Source organism: Manihot esculenta, chromosome 18 (genome assembly GCF_001659605.2).
Source record: "Manihot esculenta cultivar AM560-2 chromosome 18, M.esculenta_v8, whole genome shotgun sequence".
NCBI classification, from domain to species: domain Eukaryota; kingdom Viridiplantae; phylum Streptophyta; class Magnoliopsida; order Malpighiales; family Euphorbiaceae; genus Manihot; species Manihot esculenta.
In genome coordinates this window covers 14,890,267-14,903,647 of record NC_035178.2, presented here as the reverse complement: position 1 = coordinate 14,903,647, position 13,381 = coordinate 14,890,267, and the positions used below count along the sequence as shown (strand labels likewise).

The window sequence follows — 13,381 nt, the reverse complement described above, 5'->3', positions numbered from 1 at the left end:
TAATTTAATTTATTTACATGTATAATGAGTTTTAGTTTAAAACTAATAAGTTTAAAACTAAAATAATTTTAGTTAAATAAGTATATCTACAAATTAGCATGTAAACTTATAAAGATGAGTTTTTAAATCTCAATGATCCAAATATATGCAAGTTTAAGAGTGTAACTAAACTATATAGAGCTTAATTTTAAAAAATTTAGATTTGGCTCATTAAAGTATATGCAGGGTTTGAGTTTATTTCTCTTATGATAGTAATTTCAGTTTGTTTAACGAGACTGTTCACGAGTCTATTCGTGAGCCTGTTCATGAACTCAGAAACGAGCCGAATACTATGGAACTCAAACTTGACTCGTTTACCAAACGAGCCTAAAAATTAAGCTCGAACTTGGCTCGTTTAGAAAACGAGTCGAGCTCGGTCGAGCTTTTATCGAATCAAATCTCGAATAGCTCACGAACGGTTTGATTCATTTACACCCCTAGATGTACCCACTGCATACAATCCATGCAGCTGCGAGCAAATTTACCTCAGCAGAACATGTGTATTAATAAAACAGAAACAGAAACTGATTTCAAGGTTTTCTTAAAGCTCATAAATTTAATGATAAATATATTTTTTTTATGAAAATTCAATTTAGTTTTTTTTAATTTTATAATTAAAAAATAAAAATTTATTTTTTTTAACTTACAAAACTTTTATTCTTAAAAAAAATTAATTCATAGTAAAAATTTATTTAAAATGAATCAGAGCAAGCGGTGAGAATGTAAAATTACTCTCAATTTAGAAGTTCAGTCCAATTCTAATTCTTTGATTAAATGATATAAAGCGTTTAAATAAGAGGTGGCACATGTGCGGAGCATGGGAAGGGAAGATGACATGGAATTGGTGTGCTAAGCTGTTGCGGGAGATGTGGAAATTGTTCTTGGTATTTAAAGGGAGAACGTTACCTGTAAAGTTGTTATGGATTTATAATCTGCATGAGAAACATCTCCCCTCATTATTTCTGTTTTACTGTAAAAATCATATCAAGTGGTATTAAAGCAATACGATCCTAACTATGACTGGGGCACGAGGTCACAAGCTTTGAGGAGGGAATTGGCTAAGCTGGTTTTAGAATCTGAGCAAAGACAGGAAGCTAGGATGGAATCACGTTTACAGGGAATGGTCACTAAACTGAAGGGTCTCATTGCAAGCTTGGGTAAACAGTCTTTAGAACAATCAACTGATCATAGCATACTTGGGTCTTCTACAACGGCTGATACTTAGGGAAACAATACTAAGTTAGAGTTTCCTCATTTCAATGAGGAAGGATTGGATGGATGGCTGCTACATTGTGAGTATTTTTTGAAGTGGCCAAAGTTGCTGTGGAAAACAGAGTTAAGTTAGCAGCAATGCATTTAGAAGGGAGGGCTATTCAGTGGCATCAAGGATGTGTGAAGGTGAAGGACAATGAAGTTTAAAATTATTATTTAGTTCTTATGATACGAAAAAACTCACTAATTAGTCCTTTAATGAAAAATGCATCAAAATATCTTGATATTTTACAAAGTCTATTAGTTAGTTTTACCGTTAAGTATTATAAAAAAATTTAAAATATCTCCGATGCGAGAAAACTAATTAGTACACTTTTTAAAAACATGAAAAATCAATTAATAAATTTTTAAAAATTATAGAAACTAAATAGTAAAATAATTAACGGTTCAAATTAACATAAATATTAACTAGTAGACTTTTTAAAATATTAGGGACATTATAATGCATTTTCTAAAACTGCAGAGCCAATTAATTAATTTCTCCATACCGTAAAGATAAACAGTAATTTTTCCTAAAGTTTTTGCCTTGGGAAGAATTTGTAAATCTCTTGGAGCTAGATTCGGGAGCCTTGCTTCCGGTGACTGACTGATTTGAGGAACCTGAGGCAAACTAGCTCTCTGCAAGAGTATCTAAATGTGTTTGAAGGGATTTACCCAAAAGCAGGTATCACTGAAAGTCATGCTCTGAGTTTAGGTTTTTTTAATTTTTTTTTCTTTGGGACTGGATGATGAACTACACATAACCGTAAGAATGTTAAACTCAAATAGTTTAGCTGAAGCCTATTCCCTAGCTAGGCTACAAGAAATGGCAGTGGCAGCAATCCAAAAGGAATCCCAAACACCAGTTAGAATTCTTGTATCCAACACCATCACCTATACCAAACACTAACACTCCAAGCCTACTTCAACACCTAATAATTAAACTTCACAAAATAAATCCACAACTACGGAACCAAAAGATCAAACAGGGCAATTACCTACACCAAATATTCCTAAATTCACCTGAAATACAAACAGATTTCCAAAAACCTTGACCAGCAAAGACATTATGAAAAAAGAGTACAGAATCTGTGTTACCAGTGTTATGAAAAGTATTCTCCAGCTCACAAGTGTCGAAAGAAGTATACGTTGCAAGTTGAAGAAATAGTTGTTGAGATTAGAGGCAGCATTTAGCGAGGAACAGTATAATGCAGTTCCTATGGGGCAAATATCCCTTGATGGAATGCGGGTAAAGTGGGAAGGGAATAATCAAACGCATCATATCACAAATTGATTCTGGATTTAATCAAATGCAATTATTACAACTTATTCTTTTTTAAATTTATGTGATTGATCAGGTCCGATCCCTGTGAGATTCCACTCTAACTCGATACCTCACTATCAATCCAGTTTTATCGGTTCAAATGTCGGTTTGAACCAGTCCCATTTCACTTCAATTTTGGCTGCGAACCAGCTTACAGCGATGTCTATCTTACCTCCTATGAATTTATCCAGAGTTATATAGATGATGGGCAATGCTCAAAGTTTCTGTTTCACATAGACCCAGAAATCATGCAATTACAGTGGTCAAATGAGAAAAGATTTTCAATCCAGACTACTTGGGTAAGTTGATCAACCACCTGGATAAAATGATGCGTAATCATTTGGAAATCCTGCAAATGCAAGAAATACATCATCATCAACAAATTATTCACTATTGCTGCAGGGGAGTGATGCAATGCAGATTGGTCAATGAAACAACACATCATAGGGTGGTGTTCATATCAGAGAGCAAGTTGACATAATGATCAACCAACCAAATCGATACTATTTTCTCCAAGATGTAATTAACAAAACAAAAGCTCACTCAGAACTTGGTAAATAGAATTATTTAACTCCAGTAAATATCAGGGTAAACAGTGGATAGCAGATACTGGAAACAAGGTTCACAGCTTCTGAACTGCACAGCTCAGATTTAAAAGGCTCATGTATATTTTTACTTCTACGGCAGGCATCAAAATACAGCTTAGAAGACTCATGTCCCTGCATTTCTGCGGCCAACACGAGCAACAAAACCAGCTTTGATTGGGGCAACTGATCGTCCAGAACCACACTGCACAAGTACAACAAGATCAGACAAAAAAGATATACAACAAAATGAAATCCATAAGAAGTTATAATGGACAAATCAATGAGAGGTTGAGAAAGAGTTCAAAAAACACACTAGTGTGGACAAGGAACAAAGGCATGGCGGCATTCACTAAACATACAAATGCAGTACGCAAAGCTTCTCTAACACTGTAAAGCCAGCTCAGTTAATGGCGGTATTATGTTATTCATGTCAAGGTGAATGTTGTAGTATTTGGGCTATCAATAGTCATAGTTCTATTGGTTGGTAACCAAATTTTATCAGGTTACCATGTACAGAAGCAGAAGAAAAAGAAGAAAGAGAAGGCCTCAGAACCACTTAATATATCTGTCATGGGCAATCTGACAATGTAGGCAAATCTCATATCATCCTAGGCCTCCTCAAGACAAGATTTGGAAAATGATAATTACAGCAAAACAAGCAATATATATATATATATATATAAATCCAGAGAAACTGACAAAAAATACAATATGTAACTTTCCAAATCAAGTGAAAGAAGGCCAAATACTCTAGATCTCAACCCCAAACATGGAATTGGGCCCTTTGGCATGACTTTAAGTAGATACATACAACCCTTTTCTCGAAATAATTGTCTCAAAAGCTAGCATACAACCCTTTTCGCGAAATAATTGTCTCAAAAGCTAGCATGCATTTAATAGGATCCAACCTTGATCTGGTTTACATAAGAAGCAAAACAAGAAGAAGAATGAGAAGGCCTCAGAACCACTTAATATCTGTCTTGGGCAATCCGACAATGTAGGCAAATCTTAAATCATCCTAGGCCTCCTCCAGACAAGATTTAGCAAATGATAATTACAGTAAGAAGCAGTATGCGTTCGTGTGTATTAATTACAGCAAATCTGACAGGAGTTACAATATACATTTTCCAAATCAAGCAAAATAAAGCCAAATGCATCTCAGACCCTTGAGCTTATCTTAAACGTGCAATGCAATTGATTTTCTTAAATTAGTACAACACTTTTCTCAAATATAATTATCTCATATGCTGGCATGCGGGGAACCCAACCTCTATCAGGTTACAATGTACATCAGAGGAAGAAATACAATCCGATAATTTAGAACAATCTTAAAATCACTCTAGGCCTCCTCAAGACAAGAATAGGCACGAGGCAATTATAGATACACTTTCATGCCAATAACAGAAAAACTGAAAAAATTACAACATAACCTTTTCCCAATCAATAATAAAAGTAAATAGAACTAAAAAAAGGCCACCTCCATCTAGAGGCCCCAGTTGGGCCCTAAACATTTTACTTGTTCAACTGAATGTAAAACATTATCTCAAATTCTGGCACCTTTCTACTGACACAACCTTCATCAGGTTACCATGAAAGAGAGGAGGAGAAGAGGCCTCAGAACCATTTAATAATCCGTCATGTGCTGAACACTCTGACAATGTAGGCAAATCTTAATATCATCCTAGGCCTCCTCAAAGACAAGTAGACAATGTGCTGGCAAATGCCAACTTTTGATACACTAACATAGTAGCATAGCAACAACAGTACAGCTGACAAAATTACAATATAGCTTATTCTTTTTCTTTTAACTAATAATAGCTTTTTCTTAATCAATATCAAAAGAAAAAAAGTAAATAAATAAGGCTGAATGCATCTAAATCTAGAGGCTCTCAAATGTACAATTGGGCAAAATAATAAACAACGCCACATCCACTTGAGGCCACAATTGGGCCCTTAACATTTTACTTTGTTCGATTGAATATGAAACTTATCTCAAATGCTGGCACCTTTCTACTGGACACACAACTTTATCAGGTTACCAAGGACATGAGGAAGAGGAGCAGAAGTGGCCTCAGAATCATTCAATAATCTGTCATGATTTAAACACTCTGACAATGTAGGCAAATTTAAGATCATCCTAGGCCTCCTCGAGACAAGAGTTGGCAAATGACAACTTTAGATACACTAGCATGGCAACAACAGCAAAACTGTTGCCATGCAAAACTGACAAACATTACAGTATAGCATTTTCCTAATAAAATATTGAAGAAGAAAAAAAAACAAAGGCTGAATACATCTTTGTTCTAAAGGCTTTCAAATGTACAATTGGGCTCTTAGCAGGTCATTTTGTTAACTGTACTTGCATTTTCTTAGCCAATTTAACCCTTTCAAGAATAAAATAATTAATAAAATATTTAAAAAATAAATTACATTACTTGTCATGTATTGGAAGTTCCACAAGCTTCTGGAATCTTCTGATACACGACAATAATTGGTAGGGTTGCAGAACCCTAAAAGAGATCGAGAATAAAAGAAAAGAGAGGTGTTTCGAAGAAAAGGGACATTAAGAAGAAAAGGGAGAATTTGAGACAAATCTAGGAATTATTGAAGCGGAAAAGAGTATTATGTATTTCTGATAATTCTTGAATGTGAATACAGAAGGTATACTTCCCTATCTGTAACTACAGCCGTACTACTTCTCCCCACATTTAACACTTTTCAAATGGATATTTAAAATTAAAGCAGGCTAATTGGAATATATGATCATTGTACCATACAAAATTAAAATCATTGAATCATTAATCACCCAAGACTTTTTACTTCATACTCGTGAATTTAATAACCTAAATGCAACTTGAAACTGTACAAATATGTGGTACTCACTGAAAGACTACTATCCATGTAAACCAAGAGTGCTATGAAAAACTCATGCACATAAGGAAAAAGGAAATAGCAATGATATGAGAATTTATGAATTGATACCTTCTCACATCTGAGGAAAAAGAGACGGTTCTCCTTTGAAAGTATAGTGTCTGGACTTTTGCAACCAAGGCAAATGACATACTCATCTGAAAAGTAAAGAAATCATATTGCTCACTCTATAGAATCATAAATACCAGCTAAACAATAACTACTTCACAGATTAAGATGAAGCAAAACAATTTTAAAAGAAGCGGTACTAACTGATATATCGCCGCAGGATACCCTCAAAATTTTTGGGAGCAAATCTTCCCTTCACAACTAGCCTTTGCTGTCCATCGAGTGATCCACTTGTCCCCAATTCAGCAAGTAAGAAGGCCATCACATGATCTGGTTGCCGATGCATTCTGAGATTTTTGCACATCAAAGACAGGAAGTAGAACATGTAAAAATAAGGTTAGCAGTGATACGGCAAAATACAGACAATAAATATACATCTCAATGCAAGAATCTTATTTCTAAAACAATTATACAATATTGAAGAAGTTCTAACATCCAGAAAGAGTAAACAGATCCTAATCCTATTAAGATGTATATTAGCAAAAAAATAATAATAATTGCACCAAATAAAAATGGCTCCTCTTGATAAACATGGTCTTGTTTACACATTTCAAAGAATTAGACAAGTTTGAATTTTATAAGAATGGCAAGTAAAAATATTTCATATAATCAAAAGTAATGCAAGCATACATACAAACTATGCTTTTTGGCCCATATTGCCAAAGGAGCAAAAAAAGAAACAGAAACAGAAACAGAGAGCAACATATACATACGTCTTGCAGAGATCCATAAAATTTACAAAAACAGTCTTCTTTGTTCCCTCACGAAGAACCTGAGGAGGCCTCATCACAGTTCTTCGCCTATCCCCAGCAAGTTCTGGATTGTTCTCCCGCAAAATATTGAAAACCCTACCAAGAAGCTGCCATGCAAAAATTGGAATGGAAGTAATCTGTCAATATGCAAATGCAAGAACTATAGAATAAGAAACAAGGACTCATGACCAAGGATAAGAGAACCATAGTAACTACATTTAAAGAGCGTTATGCAGTGACACACACATAGAAACAGAAAAAGGACAGGAACATGTAAGTCATGCCACAGAGCACCTCATTAAATCGGAAGAACAAAAAACCCTAACTAGCACCCCTACAAAAATCCAAGTCAAAAGGCTAATAGGTTGAACTGCACAAGGCCTCCAAGTCACAAGCTTTAAGAAGGGATAGGTACACATAGAACGAAGCTATTTCAATCATTGAAACTGTGACCACATCACAAGAAAGAAAACCTTGTCATTGCACCAAGGCTCACCCCTAGGCAAATGGCTTAAAAGTGAATTATTAAACTTGAAGCACGTGAACCATTGGAAGTGCTAGTAAACAAGGAATTAATAAATCATCTATCATTGATACATGCAAATGCAAGCACAGACACAAATTGCACAATGACATTCATAATGTTAATTTCTAGTACACACTAATATCATGTGACTTCACAACAGATAATAGCAGAATGAAGCAAAACATGTTTACACTAAGCAAAAGGCAAATAAAAATGCATTAAATGAGTACAGTACCTCTTCATATTCATAATCACGGTCGCTCCCTTCCCATGGATAAAGCTGCTGTTGCAGCTCAATTCCTTCTCCTTCTTCATCCTCCCCTGCATGATCTAGAAAAGGAAAAAACAGTGCCTCTTAGATGGAGTAAAAAATAGTAAATATAGGTTAAAGCAAAACACATTCGAAGTTGGTGAATTTAGAGAGTGGTTTCTTACCATTCAAATCTTCTCCTGTATCCACACTTTCTTCATTCAAAATACTTGTTTCTATCTACAAAATCAATCATGTTCAAGCACCATATGTCCATTGCTGGTACAGACGTAAATAGACAGATAGAGCCAATCAAACATCATGAAGACCAGAAACACTTACCGGCTTCTTCTTCTTCTTTTTCAAACCAGTGAAAGTACCCTCAAGCCCATCAGAGACTAAAATTACAAAAAATAATTAAATAAATAACTCCCCATAAAAAAGCCAATGCATATTATTCTCAGACAAGTCAAATCAAATAAAACCTAAGTAAATATTGTTCCACTTCAGGTACCTGATAATGATTCAGTTTTCTCGGTGAGCTTGTCCACAGAATCATCTGCACTATCCTGTATAACAACTTTCTTCTTCTTCTTCTTTTTAGTAGGATCAAAGGGGGCAAGCTGCAATGTTACAGATGCAGTGACCAATATGACTAATGCAGCAAAAGCACAATACCTTAACATCAGCTCATTAATGGAGCAGAAAACCAACTTCATCCCTGAGCTTAGATAGGAGTCTAGGGCTAATAACTCATTAAGCATATAAGCAGTACATGAAGCAAATTGACAGGTTTCAACTTAATAAAATGATCCTCAACGAACAGAATGTAAATCACCAAACAAGATAAACCTAGCAAAAGTAAAACCAACTTTGGCAAACCCAGTCATTTACATTACTTAAGCATCAATATATTGGAACAATTTGTTTATCATGAAAAGATCAAGGTGGATCAAATAATTTGAAAAAGTACAAACACAAATAGAGAGGCATATTTTTTTTATCCATTTTGAAAAATAAAATCTGTCTATGTAGCCTGGTCATTTCATTATGATTTATACAGCCGTGACAGCATCAAGCACCCTAGAATTCTGTACAAAGAGGCAATATAAGATAGGTAACAACTTCCTTATTAGGATTCTCTGGTCCGCTAAGAAACAAGACATGATCAATGTATGACAACCGAAAATAGAAGAGAGCTTACTTCTGCCACCTCGTCCTTAACATCATTGGAAGTTTCATCTGCCATGGTGGCTATAAAAAAAAAGGGTTAAATCCCAAGTAATTAAAATAACAAGAAGAATGAAACAATTCACGAACCATACCATCAACAAATGCGAGCGTAACGCTTAAACAAATTCACAGGAAATAAATGCCAATTGAGGGAAGATAAGAATCAACAGTAGAGAGTTAAATACTCTTCTTTCAAATAAGGCATGACAAGTTCCAAATGGAGAGAGAGGTTAGCAACAGAGTAAACAAGGGTATGTTTCTCAAAATGAAGCTTAAATACCCTAGAATTTGCTTGTTTCCATGCCAATCTCAATTGAACAAGAAAATCTTCAAGAGGCATTCATCGGATAAAACGTAATGATATTCAATTACAGTCCTCAATCAAGCGTTCAAATCAAGCATTTTTAAAAAAGGAGATTGCCATAGAAATACAGATTACATGCAGGTCTAGGTTTAAAGATACAAAAGCAGAATCCAACTACAAAAAAAAAAAAAAGAGCATAACAGAAGAAGAAGAAAGAGAAATGAGCAAGGAAAAATGAAACAAGATTGAATCAAAAGATGCAGGAAAGAGAAGAACAGAATAAAGAAGGGGAGGAACTAACCTGTTTACTGATGGAGTTGAGAGAGAAAATCAGGAAAAAAAATAGGCTGAGTTAGGGCATCGCGAGAGAAGAAGAAGCAAAACGAAAAAAGAAAAGAACAAGGGACTGACCTGTTTCGTCTGCTGGAGAGAGAGAAACACACAGAGAGAGATTGAGAGAGTGAAGAGTGAAGAGAACAGAGAAATGCGGCAGATATGTATTAGGGCTCCAATCTTGAAATCTATATGCAGAGCCACGGTCTGTTTATATGATTTAGGGCTCCAATCTGGAAATCTACATGCCGACCTGGCTACGTTCAAACCGGAATTGAACCAGTCAAACCGGAAACTGAAATTGGTTAATGATTTCGATTCACGAATCGAATTGATCCCATTTATTATGTGCCATAACGGTTCTCTTTTCCTTAAATCAGAAGTCAGGACCATAACCGGCCAGTTTGAACCACTGATTTTCAATCATAATAGACCCAATTCAAAATTTTCAAAAACAAGTTGATTAAACTCCAGTATTTTTCTCAAAGCTGAAATAAGTTAACTTTGTTTTTATTATCAATTAAGCCATGTAATTTTGGTTAAAGGCCTAATAAGCTATGTTCTAATATAATATTAGTTTTGAATAGTAAAATAATTTTAATAATGAAATATTATTTTAATTTGAAATATTAAAAATTTAAATTGATATAAAAATAGTAAATAATTTTTAAATTATAAAAATAAAATTTAATTATAAAAAATATTTTATTATTAAAAAATAATATTATATTAGATAAAAACTTATTTAGCCTTTAAATAAAAATATAAAAATTTAATCGGTAAAACAATTAAATTAGATTTATAAAAACTTAAGTATAAAAGATTAATTGAAATTATATTCAAAAAATTTTTTTAATAAAAAATTATTATTTAATTTTTATAATGTGAGAAAACTAATTAATTATTTTTTTAAATTTAAGAAATATATTAAAAATCTTTCTAAATTTTAAAAAACATATTTTAATAATAAAATATTATTTTAATTTAAAATATTAAAAATTTAAATTAATATAAAAACAGTAAATAATCTTTAAAATTATAAAAATAAAATTTAATTATAAAAAAATATTTTATTATTATAAAATAATATTATATTAAATAAAAATTTATTTAATCTTTAAATAAAAATATAAAGATTTAATCGGCAAAACAATTAAATTAGATTTGTAAGAACTTAAACAAAAGTATAAAAAAAATTAATTAGAATTAATTTTTTTAAAAAAATTATTATTTAATTTTTATAATATAAAAAATTAATTATTTATTTTTTTAATTTTAAAAAATATATTAAAACGTTTTCTAAATTTTAAAGAATTGTTTTTTAATTAAACTTTGTTCTTTTCTGGAATAGGTTTGCAAAAATAGGTCCTTTTTCCCCCGGTTTTGATCTGACATATAGTCAGCTTGAATGAGGTCCTTATCAAGGGTGAAAGGTTGGGTTAGGGTATTTATAGTAAAATCACTATCTTCATATGGTTGACTAAATTGGCCTTGTCGAAAGACACCTTCTTGTATTTTAATACCTGACGTAGTATGTTGTGGTTTTGTATGTTGGTCAAATGTTTCTTCTATTGGTTTAGTCCCAGAAGTTTCACCCACAAAAGGTCCTTGATAATGTGGAAAAGGACTAGTAGAGTCTCCTGATATACTATTATCTGGTTGTATTTCTATACTATGTCTTCTACGAGATGTATCTAACGATTGTCGAGAGGGTTGGTATAGATTAGGAGTTGCTTGTCTAAAGGAATTTGATCTCTTATACTTTAATTCTAATGATCCATCATCATTTTGAATAATATAGTCTATTTCTTTATTTTCCTTAAAAGGTTTGTTAGGGATTGTCTTGACTGGATATTTCCAGATTTCTGGTAAAGTTACATCTTTCCATTGGATAGTTCTGGGGATGGTTATATTTGCTTTAGATTGATCAATTTCCCAAAATATTGTTTCTCCGTCTGTCCTTTTATGGTTTAAAATTAAGATGTGATTATTTAGAATAAAATCAAAAACTAACGCAAAATGTAGAAATAGGACAAAGTTCAGGAAAAGATAAAGGAAACATAGAACAGAAACCAACAGAAATAACGTCAGAAAGTGAAGGAGAAACAGCATTAAAATTTAATGACATTACAAGAATAAGATACCAAAAATGGTATGTAAAAATAAATGTGACAATAAAAGACTTTACACTCGAAACGATAGCAATGTTAGACTCAGGTGCAGATATGAACTGTATAGACCAAGGTATCATACCTAGCAAATATTTTCATAAAACAAAACAGACCCTATCAGCAGCAAATTCTACAAAAGTAAAAATAGATTATAAAATACCAAAAGCACATATCTGTAATAATGGGATATGTTTTAAAACCAGTTTCATGTTAATTAAAAATCTCAATACACAAATTATCCTTGGCAATCCATTTTTACAAATGTTATATCCCTTTAAAGTCACACAATTAGGTTTAGAAACCAATGTATTAGGACAGGATATTATATTTCAATTCCTAACACCAATTAATTACCATGATGTTAATATATTTCAACAAGAAAACATAAGTAAAATTAATAATTTAGAAAACCAAATAAAATTTTTAAAGAAAGATTTACATTATATCCGAATAGAAGAACAATTAGAAAATCCCAACATTCAACAACAAATTATAACACTCCAAGAACAATTTGAACAAGACTTATGTTCAGATTTACCAATAGCTTTTTGGGATAGAAAACAACACATAGTGACTTTACCATATGAACCAGACTTTAAAGAACAAGATATACCAACTAAAGCCAGACCTATACAGATGAACCAAGAAATGTTAGAATTCTGCAAAAAGGAAATTCAAGAACTATTAGAAAAAAATTTAATAAGACCAAGTAAATCACCATGGTCATGTGCAGCCTTTTACGTAAATAAAAATGCTGAAATAGAAAGAGGAGCACCTCGACTAGTTATCAATTATAAGCCTTTGAATAAAGCCTTACAATGGATTAGATACCCCATACCAAATAAACAAGATTTATTAAACAGGTTATATAAAGCCCAGCTATTTTCAAAATTTGACATGAAATCTGGATTTTGGCAAATTCAGATAGCTGAACAAGACAAATATAAAACTGCTTTCACAGTACCATTCGGACAATATGAATGGAACATTATGCCTTTTGGATTAAAAAATGCACCAAGTGAATTTCAAAAAATAATGAACGACATATTTAATCCTTATAATTTTATAATTACTTACATTGATGATGTTTTAATTTTTAGTGAAAATATAGATCAACATATTAAACATCTAAATATCTTTTATAAAGCTGTAAAGAGAAATGGTTTAGTATTATCTAAACCAAAGATGAAATTATTCCAAACAAAAATTAGATTTTTGGGTCATGAAATTTATCAAAATACCATAGTACCAATTCAAAGAAGTATAGAATTTGCTGACAAATTTCCTGATGAAATTAAAGATAAAAACCAACTACAAAGATTTTTAGGATCATTAAATTACATCTCTGATTTTTACCCACATTTAAGAATATTTTGTAAACCATTATATAATAGGTTAAAAACAAATCCTAAACCATGGACAGAAGAACATACAAAAATTATTCAAGAGATTAAAAGATATGTTAAAAAGCTACCATGTTTAAATATTTGTAACCCTGATTTTCCCAAAATAGTAGAAACAGACGCATCCAATCAAGGATACGGAGGTATTCTTAAACAAAACATAAATGGT

At 32.4% G+C, this 13,381-nt stretch overlaps 1 protein-coding gene and 3 non-coding genes across 4 annotated transcripts; all 4 read right to left on the bottom strand.

Moving 5' to 3' along the window:
- Positions 1-3,086: 3,086 nt before the first annotated feature.
- Positions 3,087-9,865, bottom strand: LOC110606675 (eukaryotic translation initiation factor 2 subunit beta). Its single transcript, XM_021745596.2, has 11 exons — positions 9,717-9,865; positions 9,607-9,613; positions 8,973-9,022; positions 8,283-8,391; positions 8,111-8,166; positions 7,954-8,008; positions 7,754-7,848; positions 6,954-7,099; positions 6,385-6,527; positions 6,184-6,269; positions 3,087-3,403 (listed from the first exon to the last, which is right to left on the bottom strand). The coding sequence occupies exons 3-11, from the start codon at positions 9,015-9,017 to the stop codon at positions 3,326-3,328; spliced, it is 813 nt and encodes a 270-aa protein (XP_021601288.1). The 5' UTR covers positions 9,018-9,022; positions 9,607-9,613; positions 9,717-9,865; the 3' UTR covers positions 3,087-3,325.
- LOC122722553 lies at positions 3,741-3,819 on the bottom strand. Its single transcript, XR_006349493.1, has one exon. It is a non-coding gene; the product is annotated as a small nucleolar RNA SNORD34 (small nucleolar RNA).
- On the bottom strand, positions 4,153-4,229 carry LOC122722554. Its single transcript, XR_006349494.1, has one exon. It is a non-coding gene; the product is annotated as a small nucleolar RNA SNORD34 (small nucleolar RNA).
- LOC122722555 lies at positions 5,266-5,348 on the bottom strand. The gene has a single exon (XR_006349495.1). It is a non-coding gene; the product is annotated as a small nucleolar RNA SNORD34 (small nucleolar RNA).
- Positions 9,866-13,381: the final 3,516 nt, after the last annotated feature.

What these genes read in the sequence shown, in the direction of transcription:
- LOC110606675 (XM_021745596.2), bottom strand. Translation starts at nt 9,017, where the DNA reads ATGGCAGATGAAACTTCCAATGATGTTAAGGACGAGGTGGCAGAA. An exon ending in GAAAACTGAATCATTATCAG is followed by an intron (nt 8,167 to 8,282) that starts GTACCTGAAGTG and finishes TTGTAATTTTAG; the next exon opens with TCTCTGATGGGCTTGAGGGT. An exon ending in TATCCTGCGGCGATATATCA is followed by an intron (nt 6,270 to 6,384) that starts GTTAGTACCGCT and finishes TTTACTTTTCAG; the next exon opens with ATGAGTATGTCATTTGCCTT.